Source organism: Sarcophilus harrisii, chromosome 4, assembly GCF_902635505.1.
Source record: "Sarcophilus harrisii chromosome 4, mSarHar1.11, whole genome shotgun sequence".
Taxonomy (NCBI): domain Eukaryota; kingdom Metazoa; phylum Chordata; class Mammalia; order Dasyuromorphia; family Dasyuridae; genus Sarcophilus; species Sarcophilus harrisii.
Window position 1 is genome coordinate 223,427,987 of NC_045429.1, and position 25,380 is coordinate 223,453,366.

A 25,380-nucleotide genomic window follows, 5' to 3' on the forward strand; every position below is an offset into this window, starting at 1 on the left:
TGATTAAAAAAGCAAGGAAGGCTCCTTACTAGTTCTATTGTGTAAAACTGGCCTCAGTAAGTTGGGGAAATTCACATCCAACTGCCAGAAAGATGTATAAAGATCAGAATTCAAAGGAGCAATATAATAATAAGGACAAATCTTTGATTTCTGAAGAAAAGTAAGGATATTGAACATAACCATATATTTGGATGATCTGTCATATTTAGGAACTATCACATGAAATAAGGATTTGAAGATTCAAAGCAGAATTGAACTACTCGATTTCTCTGGAGGGCTTTGCTGGGCAAATAAATTGCTCTTTAGGCCCTCTATAGGGACATGTTTCTCATTTTATAATTGTACTTGATAGGCTGCAGAGGTTGGATATTTCCTTACTGTGTGGGATCTCTCCAGACCTTCTCCAACACAGAATGATCCTGAAGCATCCATACAATATACACTGACCTTTCAAGAACCATCTTCCCCCCTTTTTTGGTCCCCAGATTTCTGACTTCATTTAGTGAAGGCAATTCCTCCGCAGAATCTCTCTCCATTGGTAACTTAAAAAATCAGATCCCTAAAGATGTTGGAGCACTCAAAGATAAATGACTTGTCCATGACTACACAGCCCGAATCATCAAATACAAGAACCCTATTAAACAAGTTAAAGTTAAGAACCTCTCAAACAAAAAGGTCATGAATTCTTTTGGCAGTTGGATGAAAACTACAAACCCATTCTCAAAATGATTTTCCATGCATAAAATACATAGGATTACAAAAGAAACCAATTGTTTCTATTGAAAGTTAAAAAAAATTTTTTTGTTCCTTATCCAAATTTATGAATCCCTTTAAATCCATAAATGGATCCCTTTGGAGTATGTGTTCCCCAGGTTAAAAACTTCTTCCATAAATCCAACTCTTCCAGAATTAAAGGCCAGCTCTATGCACACAATACTCTATGTTGTTTCTTTAGCTCTATTATTCTTCGTGATCTCATCTGTGACCACTGCAATATTTTAGTTTGTGGAAACAAATCCTCCTCAAAATTAGGCATTTTCCTCTCTGACTAAAATTACCAAAGAAATATATTTCAGTAAACATAAGGAACTTCAGGAGTTATCTGTTTTCATAGAAATATTATTTCTTTTAACTTTTTCAAATGTTGTAGTTCCACAAAATGTTGTGTCAAAGTTTGTGCAGGGGATAGGGGTGTGTGTGTATGTGTGGAAATAATGTTGAAATTCAAATTCACATTAGCCAACATTTATTAAGCACCTACTATGTACCAGGTACTGTGCTACAGAAAATTTTTAAAAATGTCCTGCCCTCCTGGGGTTTACAATCTAATGAGGGAATGTGATCTGTGTATAAATAAGTGTATAAACAGTCGGAAAATGATGAGGGAAAGGGGAAGAAGAAAATTTACGAAAAAATCTGAGAAGGGAGAAATTCCTTCTAACCAGTAAGTTTTGTTTCATGGAAGAGTTGGCACCTGGGACCATACATGGAAAAGCATAATTTCAAGAGTCAGAATTGAAGAGGTAATGTGTCTTAGGAATGAGGCATAATCAGTATGAATGCAGAGATGAGAGAATGTGTATTTAAAAGTCAAGGAGTATCTAGGATTATATCATAGAATATCTAGTTTACCTGGAAGAGAGATTATGTAAGAGGAAAGAAAGTGAAGTAAGGCTGGAAAGGTACTCTGAAGATAGTACAAGCTCCTTAAAAGCCAGGCTTGAGAATTTGTACTTTACTGGGAAGGAAAGAGGGAGACACTTAAGGTTTTTGAGAAGGGGAGTGACATGGCTGAGATATGGCATAGAAAGGAGGCTAGGACTTAAGAGGCACCAAGATCTTCTGATTCAAATCTTGCCTCAGGCACTGACTAGCCATGAGCAACTCGATCTCTTTGAGCTCCTTGAAACTAAGTTATAAATTGGCTGTGAAAAAACTCCCTCCATCAATGAAATTTAGATCCTTATCGTGTTCGTGATGTGACATACTCAGAGAACTATATACTAAGATATTTGGGCACCCACTCACTTAGAGCTCTTAACAGTATAAAAAAGATGATGAAAACCTGAGCTAAAGCAGTGGCAGTGTGAGGCTGATAAGAAACCTATAAAACAGCTATTAATATGGTGCAATCAATAGGATTTGATAACTGACAATGTGGGGGATGGCAGAAAAGGTGAATGAAAAGAAGGCTCTCAGATTTGGTGACTAAAAGGATGATTGTACCATCAAGAGAAATATTTTTGTTAGATGTAGCTGGGTTTAAAATGGAGGAGGGAGTAATAACGTTGGAAGGAAGGTGGACAGGTATTATTATTATCCCCATTTAACTATTAAGGAAAATGAGGCAAACAAAGGGACTTGCCAATGGCCCCTTAGCTACAAAAATTTCTGAAGGCTGGATATGAACTCAGATCTCCTGATTCCAAGCCCACTGAACAATCCATTGACCTGGCTGCTTCCCAATTCATGGAAATTTACACTACCTGTGAGAAATCCAGGTGATGTCCAGCAGGGGAGGGATTGGGACTTATGAGTCATCTGTAAAGAAGAACTGAAGCTATAGTAGTATATGAGACAAGCAAAGGAGGGAATATAAAAAGTTAGAAGGATAAAACCATCAGGGTTATCTATACTTAAGGCCAGGGAAGAAAAGCCTCAAAGGAGTCTAAGAAGAGAGATTCATATCATGGGAGTCAAATGACAAATTGGATGGGATGTCAATGTTACGAGTTGCACAAAAGTTACAAATGAAGTGATTGGGTTCTAAAGCTAGCCCACATAATCCAATATACAGATGAAAAAAAAAAATGTGGGATGAAAAGTGGAAAAACGTTCTATTATTCCTAATATAGAGTAAATACAAATAAATAAGAAACTATTTATTTTACTGCTGGTGCTAGTTTAAGTGCTTAAATAGGGGAAATCACTTTAGTTAGAGGAGCACAAAGAGGTAGAGGAAAAACTTTCTGCACATTCTGAACTGCAAAATACTTCTAAGGGCTTTAGAAGATTTGAACTTAAAAGTTTAGAGCCAGAAGAGACCTTAAAATAAACTGATTTTATAGATGAGGAAAAACAACTTTTGAAAAAGTTTACGTCACACATCATACAATTAGTTTAGAGGGAGGTACAATAAAATTCAGGATTTCATTCATTTCCATCCCTTCTCAATTTAGGGTATATCAATGAGGATTTGGAGGATAAGGTATAATTCTAGGCCACAGGATCACTTATCTGGTTACAAAATTTTGTAAAATTAATTTGGACTTTATTTTACCTTAGATCTATGAAAACAATATCCAGCATGATGCTATTATAATAAGTTAACCTGAAAAAAATCCAAATCACTTTGGCTATTTGACCTCTTTACTCAGCATTAAATAAAATCATGCATCCATGTGAACTTCATTTTAGCTATCTTGCCAGCATTTTCTACATGCCTCCCATGGAAGCGGATGAAGATCTGGTTAAGAGGAAGAATAAACTATCAACATACTAACTCAGGAATTTCCCCACTAGGAGGTAAAGAGAAGAATGACTAGCAATGAACAAAGTAGTTACACAGTGTTCCTTATAAAACCAGACAGCCAACCAGTCTCAAAATAAAGTATTAGAACTTAACTCACTTCTAATCCACATTTCTTCTTCCCTCCCCCCCACCCCTTCTCAGTCCTGTCTATTCTCCCAAAGGAACAACCTTTCAAATGTTTTCTTTTCCTTTTTTTTTCTGGCTGATCCCTTATATTCTCTGTGCTGATTTAACAGAGTTTTTCATTTGATTTTGGTTAAAGTGGCACCTCTTCTTATACTATCATTTAATTTGAGTTATTTTCCCTATCATACAAACAAGTATTTTCACAAAGGTTTACCCAAAATTCAAAATAGCCCGAATCCTTCTTAATGCTACAGCATTCATCCGGGGACCTGTTTTCTAAGTCCCAACCACCATATACTAACTAGCTTTATGACCTTGGGAAAATTATTTACTTTTACTTTCTCTGGGTCTGTGTTTCCTCATCTGTAAAATAAAGTTTGGATCTGATGATTTCTATTCCCTTCTAGATCTAAAGTTATACAGAGAAGGACACTGGATTTTAGAGCTGGAGGTCCAGCCTTGCTACATTCATCACATTTCCAACAAGAATTTAAAAAATATCTACATGTAATTTTATTCTACTTTGTATCAATGTCACATACATTAAAAAAATCTTGTTTGTATCAATTAATAAGTCATGGCATTCAATGGTTTAAAACTAATAACAAGAACCTAAGTGATCATTTCCTGAGTTAACAGTGCAATGTAAAATTCAGACTGTATTGCTAAGAAGACATTTTACAGCATAGAAATGTGATCAAAGTGACCATTTATCACATCATGAATCATAAAATACTTATAAGAGGGGCTTACAGTAGAACAGTGAATCGTTTAAAAGTGATTCTGTAACATTTTTCATCTAGAGCCATAAATACTGTCTCCATGATGAACTTTATCCAGATGAAAAGCCAACAATACTAGTAAAATCAGTTGAGATGCCAAGATAAAGCCTGACCAATGATGTTACTGCAAAAATGATTGCATATCACTGAAGAAGTCCTAAGACTGGCCTTGTAGTCACCATCTTATCATGTGTATAAAAAAAGGTTTTCTTAAAAAAAAAAAAAAAAAAAATCCAAGCACTCAGAAACAGCTACATAAATTTGGCAAGATCCTGCAGGAGTTCTTCAATATGCAGTAAAACCATGGACCTCTTCTTGAGAAAAGTTAAGATCCTTCAGTAATCTGAAAGAGAAAATCAAAATGTATGTTTTTTTTTTAGGGTCATCAGGAAGGAAAGGAAAAAGCAAAATTAATAGTTTGCCAATAACACTAAAACATCATGCCATTAATAGATTTAGTCTGGCTAAGCACTGATTCTGGGCAAAATCATTTTTAAAACTATCTTTAAATTGCTTTAAGAGGAAAATAACAGATTTCAGAAATGACTATCCATTCTATAAAACAGATATTCAACATGCGTAGCATGGTGAAGACAAGTAGAAAAAAGGATGTCTGAACACATTTCAGATGATTACTCTTAAAAATATCCTTTGCTTCTTGTTCATTCATTTCAGTGGTATCCAACTTTTTCTGACCCCATTTAGGGCTTTCTTGGCAATGATACTAGAGTAATTTGCTATTTCCTTATCTAGGTCATGTTACAAATAAGGAAACTAAGGCAAACACAGGTAAGTGATTTGCCCAGGTCACAGAGCTGATTAATGTCTGAGGTCAGATTTGAGGCCATAAAGATAAGTTTTCCTAACTTCAGGCCTGATGATCTATGCATTGCACCACCTAGCTATCCCTATACCCGTAGCAAATACAGAGGGAAAAAAAAAGTTGTTTTTTTTTTTTCACTGCAACTAACTACTCCCCACTCTTCCATCAGAAGGATTTAATGATAGAAAAGAATATTGACTCTGGAGTCAGGGATACAGATTTAAATTCTGCCTCTAAAGTGTACCGTATGACCTTGGTCAAGTCATAGAATCTCCTTAAAATAAATTTATTTTTCTGTAAATGAGGGGCTTTTGCTAGATGGTCTTTCAAGTCCCATCTAGGTCTCTTTGCTATGATCCTATGATTAGGTAAAAAACAATTCTGATGATATGAATTTGAACTTTTTGTTCAGATAGTATTAAAGTATTTGTAATTAAAAGGGAAACAGTTAAGTGTTATTGCAAACTTTTTTGAGAGAGGTCTGGTATCTTAAGATACTTAAGAAATTTATAGACTTATATGAAAACAAGCATTACTACCCAATAGATAAATGTCATAGGATACGAGCTGGCAATTTTTCAAAGAAGAAAGTAAAAGTATCAACAGTTACACACACAAAAAAATGCTCCATCTCCGTAACAGTAAGAGAAATGCAAATTAAAGCAATTCTTCGTTTCATCAGCTTGCAAAAATGATTAAATAAAGCAGTGACAAATTTTGGAGCGCCTACAATCATAAAAATGCGCTGTTAATTTAGTTTGGAATGCTCCAACCATTCTGGAAAGCAATTTGGAATTATATCCAATTAGTTACTAAACTGAACATACATAACCTTTGACCTAGCAATATTCCAAACAGGTCAAAAGAAAATGAAAACATTTTACTTTATCAAACAATTCCTTATCCTTGGTGAGACCCAAGACAAGACTAAATATTCCACATTTTGGAGGATTATCTCTAGCTAATGTCTAGGTAAGTCTTCCATGACCATAATACATTTTTTTTTCTCATGTCATGCTTATGATTGGTTTCCCAAACTCCTATTTGCTTAACCTCAGCCAAGTGGCCTTCCCTCAGTTTTCTCATCTGGACAATAAAAATATTCCATTACATTAAAAAAAAAATCTAATCTTCAAGGCCCTTTCCTTCTTACTTTTTATCTCCTTTTATCTTGACCTTCTGTTCATCTAGAAGAATTTTGTTTTTATTTTATCTAGTTGTATAAATTAACTCTTTGGAAATTTGATTGCACTGGCAATGAATCTATAAATAAATCTATAAAAGTATTGTCATCATCTTTATTATAAGAAATTAATCTCTTAATCAATTCTTTAAACACTTATTTTATTTTTTAAAAAGTGCTTCATAGTTATATTTATGTAATTCCTGTGTATAGCACAGTAGCTACACCCAGATATCTTATATAGTTTAGTGATTGTCTTCTTGTCAGGGGGAGTCCCGCTTTAATCTGTCAGTTTCACCCCAACCAAGCTATGCAAACCACTCACTCTCAAGACCTTTGGGAATTGGTTTATCCTGAGTGATTTCTGCAAAGCATGCAGGCACAATCTCAACAAATGGATAAAGGTTATCCTCCAGGTGCTGAATGCCCTCATTGGTAAACTTCCAGTTGAAATGTCTCCATAAAAACTCCATAGTCTTCAAGACAAGGAAGTTGGGTGTTTTTTTGCTTATCAGGTCAAAGTATATTAGAATTTGGACACCTTTTTTAGTTATTTTTTCCTCCTTAAAAAGGAATTCATAAATGGCATTTTTATATCAATACCTTAGCAGTTGCTATAGCACAGATGGAGTTGGGTCTAAAAAGGTATATAGTCAATTTGAATGGAATTCTTTTTCCTAGTTCCTCCTACTGGGTTATGTTGGCAATATACAAAAATGATAATTTTTTGTGGATTTACTATTTGAAGTTATCAACTATATCAAGTAATTCTTTTAGTTGAATCTCTAGGGTTGTCTAAGTATCATTTATAAAAGTAATGTTTCTTCTATAAAGTTTATTTTATTTGTGACTATTCCCTCCTGGATACTAACTTTTCTCTTACAGCCTTCTCTCCTTAGCCCTACCCGATTTCCTGTTGGATTATATTTCTAAACGTGTATGTGTGTGCGTGCGTGCATGTGTGTGTACACATGCTCCTTTGCTTGGTTCCAGTGAAAATAAAGGAAGAAAACGAAGCATTGCCTATTATGTGCCAGGCACTGTGCTAAGTATTTTATAACTATTATCTTTACAAATATGATTACAAATGAGATTCACAAGATCTTCCTTCATCCTAATTCCTCCTCTAGATTTATATACTTTTCTTCTCACAAGCCATAGTAATGAGAGATTAATGTTGCCTCTCCTCCTTTCTTGGTTATTTCTTCCACAATTTATTCCTTTGTCCTTTTACACGTATATATGTTTATATGTATGATGTAACACAGAAAGATTTAAATAACCAAATAAATGTAATTTAAATACAGACAACTAACTCCTGTAAGTGTGAGAATTAATTATCTGCAACAAATTTAAAACCTTGGCCTGATTTCTTACTACCATCCATTGCACTTGTAGACAACTTAAGTCCTCATTGTTCAGCTAAGGAAATGCCAATTCATTTTAATATAAACCTAAACAAACTAAGATCAAAAACACAAATCTCCTAGACAATCATTCTAAAGCCTAAGAGAAGTTACTTATGATAATGTATGTAATGTTATGTAATGTTTTAAATTAATTATACTATAAATTCATGTTTGCATATTCCTATATATTAAATATAGTATAGTCAGTTCTAAACATATGTAATATACACACGTGTGTATAAACAACCGTATGATCTACTTCTCTAGGTTTCCTGAGGTATACAGAGGTTAACTGACTCAAAGGTCTAGTAAGTGTCAGAAGGAGGGTTTGAATGTGAGTCTTTCCTAATGCTGAACCTAAGCCTAATTATCATGCTAGGAGATTTTTCACAATTTTTTATGTCATGGGCCCATAATGACAGTCTCATGAAGACTATGGACTTCTCACAATAATATTTGTTTTTAATTCATAATTAGAGGAAATACCAAATATCAGGTAGAAGTTTGTGCAAATGAAAATGGAATGATTGTTTTCCAAGATCAGAGACCCTTAGAAATCTATGCAATAGTCCATGCCCTATAGTTTAAGAAGTGTATCATATTGTTAGTAATGCAAAAAACATAACGCCTGCTAAAATGCATTCTCCACAATAGCTTTATTTTAAGAGCACCATCAATCATGCTCCTCACTACTTGGATTAGAAAAAGCATAGAATATAAACAACCATTTGAAGGAATAACTTTACCTATTCTCAAATAACATCAATTCAATATCCAAAACTTAGTCAAACCAAATGTGAAATGAAAACTTTTCTGCAAATCTCTATATATATTTACTTACAATTATGAAATACTACTCAAAAAATTTTATTTTGGTCACATAAGAAAAAAAATCTGTGTGGCATATGGTAACAAATTACCATGGAAACTTACACACACACACACACACACACACACACACACACACACACACACACACAATACACACACACACATATACACCAAACAAAGTTATACTTAATTTTGGAACATTTATCTTTTAAATTAATTTCATAGGTTCATAATTTTCAAATGATGGATCTGTTTCTCTGAATATTTTCAAATATTATAAAATGCAATCAGACAAGAGGTATTTTTTTAAATTTTCTCTCCCCCCCCATTTTTTGGGGGGGATGGGGGTGGGGGGTGGGGCAGCTGGGGTTAAGTCACTTGCCCAGGGTCATTATTAAACGTAGTATGTATTAAAGTGTCTGAGGACAGATTTGAGTTCAGAGTCGTTGCTCTATCTATCTACTGCACCACCTAGCTGCTCCAGACAAGAGGCATTTTCATATGCTCTTTTATGTTGTCTACTATCAACTCCTGATTACTCACATATTGATTATTCTTTGTGTGGGGAAAATTCATGCTCTTGATCCTTTCCCTCCTCATGCCTAGCTTTCAACCACTTTACTGTTTATTGGTACTTGCACCACTTGACAGTGAAGAGAAGAGGAAAGAACTAAAGCACAAGTCATTATGTTCCTTGTTGACATTTCAGTTAAATAGTAAGAGACTGAAATTAAATGGCTAAAATGGAGTTTGTGAATTTATCTACCATTCCTTTCTTTCAGCAGCTTGAATAATTTGGAGTTGGCCATCTCTTCTTTTCAAATAGAGTAACATGTTTTATACTCCCAACTATAACTTATTAAGGTGCACAAGATTCTTTTATGTTATCTCATTTAATTCTCCCAATTTTGTGAGGCTGATGTTTTATTATTACCCCCTTTTTACATATGAATAAATCGTGATTCAGAGAGGTTAAGTGTCTTGCCCACAGTCATACACCTACTGAGTAACCAAAAAAGAATTCCAAAGCAAGTCTTCCTGACTCTGGGCCTAGCCCTCTCATTCTCCTTGCCAGAAGTATCAAGCACATGGCACCCCAACACCCCAAATGTGGACCAAACAAGCTTAAAGTATAACTGGGAAACTTTTCGCAAAATAAATAAAAATACAATAGAATTAAATGTTAATATGTGGTTTTGAAGTCAATATATATCCATAGGGAATCTTATACTGATTTAGTACACTTATTACCCCACCCTACCCTATTCAACCTTGTTTCTATCTGAGTTGACAACATAGCATTAAGTAATGTAACTACCTCTTAACTGCAGCTGTAGTATATCAAGATTTATCTTTTTTTTTTTTATGGTTAGCAATTTATTTTTTAGTATTAACATTTACCTTATTCCTTGTTCTGTGAATAATGCTGGCCCACAAATGCAGATAAGGACTCTAGAGTCTTCCAAGCTTCTTTTTACAAATTCCGAAAGAAGAGGTAATGAAATTCTTCCCTGTTTGCCTGTCCATTCACAGGTGGGCTCTGAGAGAACAAATTCAACTTCAAATCTACAAAAAGGGCACAATTTTTAAAAAGTTATATATTATTCCTAAATATATATCAATTCAATTCAACAAATTTATTACGAGTCTTCTACATGACAGAATTAGACAGGCACTGAGCCAGGTGTTGCGGTGGAAACAAAACAATTATTCTACGCAGGGGTCCTCAAACTTCTTAAACAGGGGGCCAGTTCACTGTCCCTCAGACTGTTGGAGGGCCAGACTATAGTAAAAACAAAAACTTTGTTTTGTGGGCCTTTAAATAAACTTCATAGCCCTGGGTGAGGAGGATAAACGTCCTCAGCTGCCGCATCTTGCCTGTAGGCCATAGTTTGAGGACCCCTGTTCTTCAGGATAAAGGTTGAATGAAGATAGGCATATACAACATTAAATAACACATGTGAAATAACAGCCCTTACATTTATATAACTCTCACCACACATTTTCTCACAGGATACGTATGCACAACTATGTTGTACTATACTTAGGACTTAGGGAGGTGGAAAAACTTGTTAAAGGTCACAAAACTAATGAGTGAAAAAGTCAGGGCTCAAACCCCAGGCTTCTGAGTTCAAAGTCTTATGATTAGTCAATCAGTGCTTTCTTTAATTGACTTCTAGGGTATCATTTTTCTTTTCTCAGATTTCTTTTCATTTTTCTGAAGAGTAGGAAGTTTAAGGTGTTTTCCAAGGAATATTTTAAGTCACTGAATAAATACTCAAAATTCTAAATCTAAGTTTACCAAGCATTTGATTTTATGAACACTAAGTTGAAATATTTTATCTTTTTCTCCAAATACATCAGAAAACTGGTTCGAAAACTAGGAATTCAGAACTCATATTTCTATTAATAATATTTTACCAACTATAGCAAATACAAACAACAAAATGTTAACATAAAGAGTGTCACTTAAAATGGAAAAAATAAATGGAGACATTCACAATAAAGCTACCAAATACTCGACTATAAGAAAGCTAATTTTCTCAGAGGCATAGTGACCTGTCACTTGAATTGCTAGTCAACAATATAATGAATTTAATACATTTAGTTATGCCTTCATTCTTTTGATCCATTTCAGAAACAAAAATCAATGTTTTATCCACAATATTTATTTCAACAGCAATGAATCAAATCTGCTTCTAAATGATTGCTGAAGAACAGCACCAAGTGACTTCTTGATTCTAAATCACAAGAAAAAACAACGTCAATGGATTTCATTGTTGCAAAACAAGGATACTGACACCATGATTGTATTACCATATTAATATGCCCTTGTTCATTTTAAATGTCATTAGTTTTCAACTAGTCTTCCTTCACAATGTTCCAATGCCTAGAAGAATGGGTCATACTTTAGTGAATAGGAAACATATGTTCCTGAAAAGAATGCTTCCAGAAAGATTATCCAATTTCAAATGGATACTTCATATTTAACTTGTAGAAATTTTAACAAAAGTAATTAACCTTATTTTTTTGCTATAGGAACTCATTCACAAAGACTAGGTTTCACAATCAATTAAAGATAGTCAACTGGAAGAGCAAAAACAATACTTTTTTTTTTTTGGCTGGGGCAATTAGGGTTAAGTGACTTGTCCAAGGTCACACAACTAGGAAGTATTAAGTGTCTGAGACCAGATTTGAACTCAGGTTCTCCTGATTTCAGGGCTGGTGCTCTATCTACTGCACCTCCCAGCTGCCCCAAAAAACAATACATCTTAAAAACTGTCCGTTAAGTAGTGAGATACATGGTTTCCTACATGAAGCAACAGATAAGTATTAAACACACACATTTATCAAGTGCCAGGAATTGAGCTAGGCATAGGGGATTCAAAGACAAAACGAATAGCTTCTCCTCCCAAAGAGTTTATATGCTATAGGCAGCAACACACACACACAAATTTTTTTTTCTATATATGTATATGTGCATTATACATACACATATGTAAAGTGCACATACATAAAATTCATGTGTATAAAACACACATACATCCATTGACACATAAGGATATGGATATATGTAAATATAACTAAATCTATATCACATACAGTTATTCCTTCCACATTTTGAGTTTCCCCAATGGGGTGTCAATAAATCATGGGTCAAGAAATCAAATAGAAATTTTGGGGGACTTGTGAATGCCAGCAAACAATACAGAAAAAGTTTAGAAACTCAGAAATGTATAAAATATTTGTGTAGTATTGTACAATATCAATACCCCATTAAAAAATCTAGCCTTCTTATCTGATATGAAGAGAGGTCACAAAATTTTACTTGGATTTTTCAGATTGCAGAGGTGCTGAGCCCCTAACCCCTGTGATGTGTAAGGGATAACTTTATGATTTTTGAAGGGGGGAAAGCTCAAGCATATAAGGAGATCAGGAGAGACCTTACAGTGTTTAACCTAAACTCTAAAGGAAACTAGGGATTCTAACTGCTCCCTTTTAAGAGATAGTAGTAATATGGGATTATATTCCAGGTACTAGGTACAACAACAACAAAAAAAAAAAAAAAAAACTGTAACACCATTCTATTACCAAGTTGTATTACTAGGCTAAACCTAGACAAAGGAATGGAGAAGGGAAATGGATGTAATGTATAAAGAAAAGCAAGAAGGATAACTTGGAAGGACCAAAGAGTAGGTAGAGAGGAATATCATATAATAAGGCTAGAATGGTTGGCAAGAAGTAGGTTGTTAAGGGCTTAAATACCTGAGAAGTTTGAATTTGAATGGGGAAGTAATATGAAGTCACTGGAATTTACTGAGTAGAAAAACTTCCATAGTTACACTCATGTTTCAGGAGTATCATTTAGACAACAGAATACAAGATGAATTGGAAAGGGAAGAGACATATGATTGGTATATTCTCAAGAGCACCCAACAAGTAAAAGATAATCAAATTCCCTAAATAAATGTTTTTCTTACACTTGATAACTAGTAGATTTACTCACATAATAGCTAAAATTTTAATGTCAGTTTTTGAGTCCCCAGCCACAAATGCTATGTAGATAGCAGAAGAAACAATAGGCCTTTGTGTTATATGATAAAAGGTTTATTCAATAGAAGAGTGCTAACAAGAAACTTTCCATCTTCACAGAGGAAAGGAGGAAAAGATTTTAATAGTGGCAAGTATAAAAATTAGATACTTAATAAGAGATTTTTAACTCTGGAACAAACTACCAAGGACTACTGAGCAATGTCCTCTCCTGAAGACTTCTGAAAGAAGTAATGTACTGCCTAAAATGATTAGAGTGATAATAATGAACCTTCCATTTCTATAACACTTGAAGGATCACAAAATACTTTTTTACAGCAACATCTTCCTGGGTCTCAGTTTTTTCAATTGTATCATAAGAATAAGTACTATTAAAATAGTATATAGTATTTATTCTTGTTATACAATTGAAAAAACTGAGACCCAGGAAGATATAATGACTAGTCCACAGATAATGACAGAACTAGATTTCAAACATAGGTGACTCCCATTTATATAAAAATATTATTATATAAAAATAATTCACAAAATGTAAAGTAATATAAAAAATGTCAACAAATACTATATAATTATTAGGATGTACATACTCTAAAAATAAGCCTTCAAAAGTAACACAGTACATTTAAATGTAATCTATCAGCTTTGTCTGGGGGAAAAAAATTACAACTTTGAGATATAAACACATCACATAGTTGCTAAGGAAAATTCAGCAAATAATTCAAGGCAAAACTTTTGGAAATCAATAATGGAATGAGGTCCAAGACTACTTTTTTACTGTTCTCTACTCAATTCCAATCTAGTTATTTTACTCTCCAAAATGTCTGAATTTTTGACAGAAGGCCTTGTAGTTCAGAACCTTTCTCTGACACATTTTATCTTTGTGATTATGGATAAATCACAATCTCTCAGTATTCCAGACAATTCTCTAAGCTTCTAAGTTGATGATCTGCTTCAGTAGAAAGAATTTCCCACTAGGAATTTTAAGTTTCAATGAAATCACAGGTTTTAAAAACAGATTTTGACCTGGAGGGTCTTTCACAAAAGAAACTGGGGCCCGAAGAGATTAAATGTTTTACCTCATGATATGTATATAATGTAGGTAACCATAATATGTAAAATCATAGAATTTCAAACAAAAAATTTAGAGAAATTTGTAAAGTATGCAGTTCATACACCTAGAAAATGTTGTTATACATACAGTAAAGAGACAAACAAGTTTTCTCACTTCACTGGTTCTATAAAAGGGGAAATTAGAGGAGATGGACTATAGATTTCTAAGGCACCTCGGTGATCTAATAATCTACTATTTTATGGTTGGGAATACAACCTCCTAACTATATCTAAAAACAACAACAAAAAAACCCCTGCAAGTTTCAGTAGCCTGCAAGTTCCATAAGTGAACTGTGTGACATGGTCACAACAACAGCCAATGCAATCACATAACTTAAAAGGAAGAGATGTAGCAGGCCTATCCCTGGCTCTAATCTGTCCACACATATTGAACACATGTTTAGTTCTTAGTAGAGATATTGGTCACATCTTAGTAGAGGTAAAGATACTGAGAAACTGAACAGCACATAAAAGACGATAGTGATGAACTTCATATCTTTTTTAAAAATGTCAATGGAACTGATGAGGGGAGCCCCGAAACTCTCACTCTCTCTCTGACTTTGGGGGGGAATGCTTGAGAAACTCCCTCAGAAAAGCTCTCCCCTGAGAGACCTGCCCTAGGGTATCAAGATAAAGTGCTTTCATTCTGTTATCTGGGTGGGACTACTTGGAGTCCAGGACCACTCCTACCACTCCTACTTAGTCAACTCTATTGAGTTGGAGATTAGTCCATGGGCACACACTCAACTCAAACTGCTCCCAGCCCCCACCAAGAGCTACCCATATAACAAGTTTCCTTCAGCTCAATTCCTTACAGAGGACCTAAAAGCAGGAATCATGCCAGGCCAAAGGATCTCCCTTGGCATAGATGCCTGAGAGGGACTCTCTGCCAGCTGAAACACATCTTTTCAGCATTAACCTCTTTGTCTCTCTCACATTTCCCTAACAGCACTATACCCTCTTTACTTCTCTCTCGGGACTTCTCTGCTAGACCTTCATCTCTGCTGGGACCTTGCCACTTGGAAGTGTCAGTCTTCCTAGCAAAGGCTAACTTACCAATGCTAAGTGCCAATAAACTTCATTTTGCCAGTCTAACTTTTCAGATGCATAAATTCATTTACGAAGAACCTGCACCGATCAGAAGGGGGTTCCCACAACTCTCTGCCCTACCCCGAACCTCATCAGAACTAATGATGTTTACCTGGAAAAGGGATATCTATGGGAAAGGAGGAAATTATTATTAAGATCTGTCCCCAAGTGTCTATAATATTATACAGAAGGATCAGAATTATTTTGTAGTTCTATTTTAATTTAGCTCCCAAAAACAAAACTAGAAGCAGCTAATAAAAACTACTTCATACTTCCACATACAAAAAAACACTTCCTAACAGATAGTTATCTGAAAGTCAAACAGGCTACTCTGAGAGAAACTGAGTTTCCTTTCATTTGAGCACTTCAAGCAAAGGCTAGATATTGTAGAAGAGATTCTTGCCAAGACATAGCTTAGACGAGAATGCCTCACTTCCAGTCCAACTCCGAGATGCAGGGGCATCACTCAATTAGCAAAAAATCTCCCTTGAGTCTATTCCCAGAGTAACGGTCAGACACCTTTGTCTGGCATTTAAGACCTTATGATCTGACACCACCTCGCTTTCTCATTACATGTTATTCTCCCTCCAAAAACTCTTCTCTAATCTACTCTTTCAAATAAATTCTGTATTTTTCCCACCTCTCATTAGCTCCATCTTCTAATGCCTTTACTCAACTTTAAAAACTGAACTTAAGTGGTTCCTCCTCCATAAAGCCTTTCTTATTCCTCACCCTTCATCTCTCCTTTCCTCATATTTTATTAAGGGTATCTTACACCACTTTGGTATTCATATAGCATTTTGTCTTCTACTTCTTTAATATACTAACCATTCAATACTATGTTATAATTGTAATTTGTGTTTATGTCTTAGCCTCCATACTAGATTATTAGCTTGATGAAGAGTCTTCCACATTATTTAAGCAGTCTTTTCCCCAACGCCAAATACACTATTCTGCATATAACAGGTTCTTAATAGAGGTTTGCTGAATTTCAATTTACAGAGAAAACCCAAGAAAAGACTGTTTTCATAGAAGAACTACTGCTTTACAAATCTAGCTATGTTCCACTTAAATGTATTTGAAAATGTACATTCTAGGGGGAAAATAGGTTTGAAAATAAGCTAAAGGCTTTTAGAGGTTAGGCAAGAAACCAACAGTATAGAGATGTAAGTAATCAGTTCTAGTTTTCCAAGTACAGGGAACTAAGGGAAAAGTGAGTCGGTTGAAGGAAAATCACAGGAGGCACATTAGGAAGTATATAAACACAAGATGGTTTAATTTCTTTTTCTTCTGGCTTGAGCCAGTCAAACCATATGGTGTAGGAGGGCAAGCATGTAAAATGCCTTTTTCTCTTCATGTAAAGAAACAGAGAAAAACTGGATAGCTTGTACTGATTACAACTAGAAAAAGAAGGCGACTAAAAGCAAAGATTAAAGGAGAATGGACATTTTATAGGCTTTTGGTCCCTTAACTGCTCTAAGTCCTGGAGCCTGAGATCAGATGAAACAATTCATTAATAAAGAATAGCTACCAAATGTAATACACTGTTACTTAGTGTAACACCTAACAAAAAGCAAATTAGCAGAAATAATTTTTTACAGAAACAATTCAGAAGGACTATGAAGACAGGTATACATTGTTAATAGAACAAGAAAGTAATTCAGAATTATGCTTTTTAAAAAGTTTAATCAAAACTAATCAATATATTGAGTCTGATAATGTTACACATCCACAGTCCTCTGCTTCTGGAGCGAAGATTGGAAGAATAGTTCATTTCTTCTTTAAGGTAAAGCTTGGTTAGATAGTGTTTGGTTTCATCCATTGTTACTGGCTTTTTTTTCCCCATTCACATTTTTGTATATTGTGTTTATTGCTTTCCTAATTCAATTTAACTTTGCACTATAACACACCATCATATCCATGTACCACAATTTATTTAGTCATTCTTCAATCATTAAAAATCTACCTTTTTTCAAGCTTTTTTCCTGCTATGGAAATTGCTATTATATATATTTTGTTGTATATGAGCCCTTTCTTACTTGTACATGGTAGTGGAATCACTGGGTCAAAAGGTAAGGGGGCATTTTGGTAACTTTCTTAAAAATAAAACTAAATTTTGCCATCTGATTCTACTCCTGCCACTGGACTTCTTTTACGCTAACCATTTCATTAGGAATACCATTCTACTTCCCATCTGACGAAGCAACTATCTCCCCTCAAAATCAACTGCAAGTTAACTTTTCCCAACATACTTTCTCTGAGGAGAAAAAAGTAAAATGAAGAGGAAAAAAAAAGCAGTCTACCCAAACCTTCCACAAACTTTCTCAAAAATCTTATTCTATTCTTTTATGAAATCCCAGATAATTATAACAATACTGTCTGTGCAAAATCTACAATATGATAAAAACAAGTATCACATGGTAATAATTTTTCTTCTTATTTATAACTTTACAAATGTAGCTAATTTAACATACACTATTATTAATGCTGAAAATGAGGTCAGAGGAGATAATATTACCAATGATTGGCAACAACAATACTTTAATAGCAATAAGTCAATATCACCTTGATAAAATCAGCAGATTATTTTCTTTTCAGAAAAAAAAAAATTCTTTTCAGATTAATTTGTTTTTCAGAAAAACTTTATGAGTTTATAGTTTTTTAAATATTTGTTTCAACCTCAGAGCTCCTATTCAATATAGCTGAAGTCAGAATTCACAATCTATTTTTTCAGGCAATATATGGCCATTGCTTTAGTACCTTCTCTCCTTGTCTGCTAGCTGCTCCAATTGGTTCCTCCAAAGGATATCTCCTTCTGTCTTATTGAAGAACATCAGCTTCACTTTCCTAAAAGTAAATGTATTATACATCAACACAAACTCTTTCAATTGAGTACTTAAATGAAGTATAACTATGTTCAGTAAAAGAGAAGTGACAGTGAAAATCTGTTATGCTTCAAGGTGACCACATAGAACAAAGTAAAGTGAAATGAAGGTACCAAGTCCCTTAATAATCAAGTTGAAGCCAGAGGAAGAATGTGAAATGATTGGCAGGATAATAAAAACATTTTGGAAGTTTTATTGCAATATTAAAATCAGAGAGAAGTGGTATAATTGAGCTTCAGAAAGTGTATTAAATCAAATTTTTAATCTTGTATTTTTTTAAATTTCCATACCTGAGATTGGTTATATTAGTCAAAGCATAATTCAATATTTTAATCATTGGTGTGAAGCCTGTTCCAGCTGCCACTAAGAAGAGTTCTTCTAATTCTTGGAGCTGAGATTTTTTAAAGGTGCCCTCAGGATTACTCAAAGAAACACAATCTCCTAAAAAAAAAAAAAAAAATTATGAGAAAAGGAAGGAACAATACTAGAAAGTCAAAGATAATGGAGGTTTTTCATAACATAACAGGATTCCTGACTGTATGCCAACTATGTACTATCAAAATTTGTATAATATAGTTATGTTACCAAGAAGATGATTTGACTGTCAATATCTCTAACAAATATAATGAGGAAGTACACAAGAATGTAATTTTACTAAATATTCTCTCCCATATTATTCATTTTGTAAAACCCATGGTTTTCAAATTGTAAAAAACTGGCAACAAGTATCTAGCAATAATATAGCACTGAATGGCAATTCAATATGATTATAAACTTTTCAGTGGCAGGGCCCACTACGTTATAATTTACTATGCTGCAGGCCAAGTGCAAGATACATTACTACATACTCATTAAAAGCTTGCTGATTCATAGGAGGAAAAAATACAGAAATATCATAAAACCGCAGGCTGATGGTTTCAATCTTTCTTTCAGCAAATATTTTAATATCACTAACAAGAAAAACCTAACAGGTTACCACTTCATTTCCTTTTAGTTTTCCTAAAGCTAAATTCCAAAAATGAAAACAAAACTTTATCATATACGAATCTACAATTTAGAGGGGCCATTCTGCAATCTAAGGAGTCTGTCTGGATGACTGAGTTCAAATGTCCTTTCTGCAAATCATAAAGTATTACTTTAATAAGAGAATGATCCCCAGAATGAGTACCTAGGAAAAAGCAAGTCATAGGATTTTAAATTGCTCAAACTGAGCAATATGAATGAAATATTTCCACTCCTTCCACAGCAATGTCAATTTTGAATCAAGTTTTAAGTATGTACTTAGGAAAAAGGAGTGTCACATTAATTATAAATAAAAAAGCTTAAAGAGAGATAAGAGAACAAGGACTGAGAGAGGAGAGACTGGACAGAATAGGCTCAAAGCTGAAAGATACAAACTTCTTTATAATTGTTGAAGAATGAATTAAAGCCCCCAAAAAGCAGTAAGAAAATAAAATGCACAAATGCTTACCTATTTGAAGACAATTAAAATATGGTGTGAAAAGTCCAGTGTGATAGATTTTAATCATAATATAGATATATTTGTTATTAGGATGAAGTGATTCCTTTAAATTTGAATGTAAGGTCTCTAATACAGGTGTATACGGTTTCACTATTTCTGTACCTGGAAGAAGCCAAAACCAAAGATATACAAGTGTAAAAAATATGATGACACAACTATATAATATATTTAAATGTTCAATGTAAACATGCTGCTTTATTATTACTATTTTCAAATGAGTCACTGCTAGAAATTACTTATTATATATTTGATTTTTTTAGGATAGGATGTCATAACTGAATAGTAGCAAAAGATTTATGTAAATAAGTTTGGTCAATTTCTTTCCTAATGGAGTAGTATACTATAGCAGGGATAGACCAAAATCTGCCCCTGTGGAATGGGGCCACTGGAGCAGCAGCCTGTACCAAAATTATTACATAATCAAACCATGCAGAATAGAATCAACTTTCATGATCCAGTTGTAACAATGAAAATTACAAAATTATCTTAACTATGTCATCCATAAGAACAACATAAGGAAAAAATAAATGCATAATTTTTTATAATATTTGGTTTAATCAGTCTAAAAGAGTAAAAGTTAGCATGAATATAGTATCTGAGTTGTCAAAATTCTTCAAAGGGCTTCTCAAATTTTTCTGGTTCAACAAAATGCCATCTCTCTATAAGTTATATTTTAGTAAAGATACTACAAAGAAAATGACATTTTTTTTTAGCAGTATTCTCAACATTAAAAACTATTTAGAGAAAAAGTAAAAAATACTATTGGGCAAAGCATGATATTATTTCTCTAATTTTCATTATTCAATACAGTCACACTTAATAAGTTCCTCCTATGTACAGAGTACTATACTAGGTCATAGTGAAGATACAAGCACAAGGACAAAATCTTACATAAACATAATCTTTTCTAGTCCAGAACTATGCACACAGTTGGTAGTTAACAAATACACTGAATTCCAGAAGAAAAGGTCCCCGAAAAGGACTCACAATTATAAAAATATTTATAGCAGCTCTTTTCATGGTGGCAAAGTATTGGAAATTGAGGGGATGTTCATCAACTGGGGAATGGCTGATTAAGTTGTGGTATATGCATGTAATGAAATACTATTATGCCATTAGAAATGATGAGCAGAAAAACATGGAAAGACTTACATGAACTGATTCTAAGTGAAGTGAAAACCACCAGGAAAACTGTATATACCAACAGCAACATTGGGCAATGATTAACTATCATAGACTTAGCTCTTCTCAGCAATACAATGATTCAAGACAATTCAAAAAGATTCATGATGGAAACGTTAAACATAATCAGGGAAAGAACTGTGGAGTCTGACTGCAGATTAAAGCACTATTTTCATTTTTGGGGTTTTTTTCTTTCTTATGGTTTTTCCCTTTTGTTCTTATTCTTTTATGACATGACTAATGTGGAAATATATTTAACATGATTTTATATATATGAGCTATCAGATGTTGTCTTGGGGAGGGGATATAGAAAGGAGGAAGGAAGAAAAAAATTACAACTCAAAATCTTACAAAAATAAATGCTGAAAACAAAAAAAAAAAAAATTTTAAGGACAAAGTCCTTGCCACATGTAGTTTACAATTAGGAAAACAATGCTTTGGACATGCATTCAAACACAGTATTGCCCAAAAGTTAATTAAATCTAACGCCAACTATACCAACTCATTGATATGGTGTTTTAATACACTTTTTTCCTCTTTCACCATGTAAGATAAGCACAGCAAGTACATAGTATCCCAATTGAAAAATGAGAAAACAGGCTAAAATGATAAAATGAAAGGCCAGATACATAAAACTAAGGGTCAAGAAGAGTAAAGGAGGTGCAGACTAATAAAAATCAGGCTTCTTCCTTGCCAAAAAACAAAATCTGAGATGGATCACAAAGATCTTTAAAAGTTATTTGTTAATATACAAGCAATACTTGCTGGAAGGAAACAAGTGACTCAGAAAGGATTTTTAAAAATTTGGTAAATGTCAAAACTAGAACTGGCTCTTTAAGAGAAGATGGAATATATTTCACCTTTAATACTAAAATCAAGGAAGATTCAGAATCACAAGGATCTTCAGGAACAGAGACTATCTTTGCTTTTTCTTTATGTCATCAAAATTTAACCTAGTGCTTGGCACACCAGAGGTACTTAATAAATTTTTATTAACTAATCACATCGTCTAGAACACAAGATGGCAATTTCTCTAATTCTATTATTAAAGCTACAACATTTCCAATATGTATATGAAAGGATGCTGAAGTATATTTAGTAAAGCCTTCACCTATTTTTAATATTTAGCATCTAGCAATCACAATCTAAATTTAACAAGTCAGGAAAATGTGCTGTCTCAAAAAACACAAGACAAAACATATTGAATAAACTCATTCCATAAAATTAAACTCTAAAAGTATATAATTTTACGATATGAAATGATTTTTAAAATTATCCCTCAATTTCCATACAACTTACCTGTAACAGTTTGCTTGAGGTAAACATGGTGCCCAATAGGCACCTGAAGATGAGTACCTGGTGGCAGCATCAAGCAGTAAAGTTTGGTATCATGGGTAACATCCACTTTGGAGATCAGCTGGCACTTTCTATAGTATAGCCCTAGAAAAATGATTCAGCTTTTCTTATTCTTGAATATATTTAACAAGTTATCACTCTCTATGACTAACTTGTAAAAAAAAGTTGTTGAATTTTATAGGAAAGGTAGTTCCATCATCAATAAAATTTCCAATCTATACTCTATCTTCATCTTTCCCCCCAACCCACAAAGAAAAAAAAAAAAAAAAAGATAAAAAGCAAATACAACTTCACTTGTTTCCACGAACCGAGGAGTCAATAACTACATTGGCTAATTTGAGTTTTTCATTTATCAAAAATATTTTTAAAATTCTGTATACTAAATATTTTTTCTCAACATTTTTCCCTTTGATTGTTGTTTACTAAAGTCTATTTCCAAATATTTTTGGAATTTTAGAAAATAAACTAAAAATGGATCAGTAAATAACACAATTCTAACAAAAACTAAGTTTAGTTTTATAATACAAGCAATACTGTTTTAAATTTTTTTAATAGAATTATAATGCATACAATTGAAATAACTGTGAATATATTATATGCATTCTAAAATCCTAAAATAACTTATATAAAATCTTTCTAAAAGTCATGAATATCTGTTTCTTGGGGGATATGACATTAAATATAAACAGAAAAAAAAAATAAAAATCCTGTTACATACACTAGTATTCTATGTCAAGAGCAAAGAAAGCCCTCAACAGATCCCCTGGATCAACTTACAGGAGGGTCATGGACAAAAGTTGCACAGGATGGGGAGGCATGGATAGGTTGAAACCTGCAGCACTGGAGGGAATACCATTATCAAAAAATTCAGACACTTATGAGAATATTTCAGCATATTTGATCTTACAAATCTAAGTCAGACCTGAACAACCTAATTCCAAATTAAAAAAAAAAATTACAAAATATATGCAAAATTTAAAAATTATCCATGAAATATGACTATTCTAAGAATTCCTCTAATTTATGGCTGATTCAGTGGAATTTTGTTATGAAGATATGTTAAAATTCCAGCCCAGTCATCTGTCTCACTCATGTGACTTTATTAGTACTTCTCTGGCCTTCAATCCTTACTTGTGAAATAAGGGTGTAGGTCTAGATGACAACTCCCTTCTTGGCTCTAAATATATGGCTGGGATCTGTTTTTTAAAAAACTATGATTTTCTCCTAAACTAGTAAAATTTTGCCCTAAGCTATTACTAACTCTTTCTGGTCACAGAACCTGCTTTCTTTTGACATTCTTTACTCCAACCCTGATTTAAACAATTACAAGTAATAAAGTATGTTTTAAAAAGAAATTCAAGGTTTTGAAAAACAAATTATCTTGGGGACAGAAATCTGAAGCACTTTTTAGTCATTTTAACATTTCTCCCATAAGACAAATTCTAACCATTCTGATGTCTTCCCCTGGAATGTAGCTGTCTCTGAGTTCCTGGTTATCAAACCAGCAGAAAGCAAGTTCTGGTAGCTCCTATACCAAATCAAAAGGTTCCAATGGTATACTAGCTTAGTTAAGTGTGAAGAGGATCGATATCAGAAAGCTAATAATGAGACAATTTTATTTTACTTTATTTTATTTTTACCCCATCAAGTCGTGAAATGGCTCAAAGGCACAGAAGGTTGACATTATCTGCATAGGGGTTCAGGACTAACAAAATCACCGATATTTTGAAATACTTGAAGTAACAAAATGCTCACAAACGTAACTATAAGTCAGCAGAAAGGACAAGGGGAAAACATGCAAAACCTAAACTCATAAGTTCTAAATGGCCTCTGTGTTAGTTTCTGCTAAAAGTAGGATATCTGAATTATATTCTCCATCCTCAGGAGTACCATTTAACAAATTACCGCTAAGATATGCCAAATGACACTTAATGGCTTAACATTAATTTATACCCAAAGTACTTAAATAGAGAGATTAACTTCAATCAAAGTTGAATAAGTATTCCCATGACATTTCTTGACAGAAACTTCATTATCAACAGTATAAATAATAGAGCAGGCATGGAAGATATGTTGTATAATGTCAGAAGATAAGATGTTAATGACTCAAAAATATCATTCTGAAACAGTTACTTCTCAAATTGAAGCAATTACCTTCTACTTCCAGTGAAACATAAATGTAGTTTCCAGGAATTGAAGTCCAAGTTGTTTTAAGGGGCTTTCCCACTGTCATAAAAGCAATAAAGTAGTGGAACTAAGATGTGGCATATGGCCATTTGAATTGTAATTATTTGAAAGGATTCACACACACACACACACAAACACACACGCAGCTGGGTGGTGCAGTGAATAGAGCACCAGCTCTGAAGTCAGAACGTACTTAGTTCAAATCTGGCCTCACAGATACTTAACACTTCCTAGCTGTGTGACCCTGGGCAAGTCACTTAACCCCAATTGCCTCAGCAGGAAAAAAAAATTTGAGCAAGAACTCCAATGGCCTCTCCTAGTCCTTGGTCAGAAACAGTCCACAAACAAAGGCAAACTTGACTTCACAGCTATCAATAAAACTTGTTGGACTGAGAGCTCAACTGGAACATGGATTTGGATGGATAATGCCTTATTTTGAAGAAACAAAACAAGTAAAAGAGGGTAGGATGATACTGCAGAACAAGATGGCTTATTCACAAGAGAAAAATCCAAGAACCACGTGAGGGAAACATGATGAAGAGTATTTGGGTGACAGTCAAAGGAGTTGGAAAGTTGGAAATTATTTTTTTTTTTTGGGTCACTGGAATATAATTTGCCTTTAACCACTTGAACAGAAAGAAGAAATATTTAGATGATAATCTAAACAAATCATATACTTGGCATAGAAGCATTATATAGTTATGATAAAGAACTTAAAGTATCTAGACATTTGCTGGAACTTTCTCTCCTCTTCCTCTCCCTCTCTTCTTCTCTCCTTCCCTTCTTTCTCTTTCCATCTTTCTATGTCTCTG

General features: G+C 33.8%; 1 protein-coding gene across 2 annotated transcripts in view; it reads right to left on the reverse strand.

Annotated features, from left to right (window-relative positions):
- Nucleotides 1-3,042: 3,042 nt before the first annotated feature.
- LOC100934103 (cytochrome b5 reductase 4) overlaps nucleotides 3,043-25,380 on the reverse strand; it is an 84,848-nt gene continuing 62,510 nt past the window's right edge. The window contains exons 11-17 of one of the 2 annotated variants that reach the window (XM_031964561.1): nucleotides 24,536-24,607; nucleotides 22,325-22,465; nucleotides 19,793-19,945; nucleotides 18,612-18,762; nucleotides 18,197-18,283; nucleotides 10,088-10,252; nucleotides 3,043-4,783 (exon numbers count right to left, since the gene is read on the reverse strand). In XM_031964561.1, the coding sequence (XP_031820421.1) occupies nucleotides 4,726-4,783; nucleotides 10,088-10,252; nucleotides 18,197-18,283; nucleotides 18,612-18,762; nucleotides 19,793-19,945; nucleotides 22,325-22,465; nucleotides 24,536-24,607 (827 nt within the window). In that variant the 3' untranslated portion in view covers nucleotides 3,043-4,725. The remainder of the gene's footprint in view (nucleotides 4,784-10,087; nucleotides 10,253-18,196; nucleotides 18,284-18,611; nucleotides 18,763-19,792; nucleotides 19,946-22,324; nucleotides 22,466-24,535; nucleotides 24,608-25,380) is intronic. The other variant, XM_031964562.1, reaches the window with a different exon arrangement.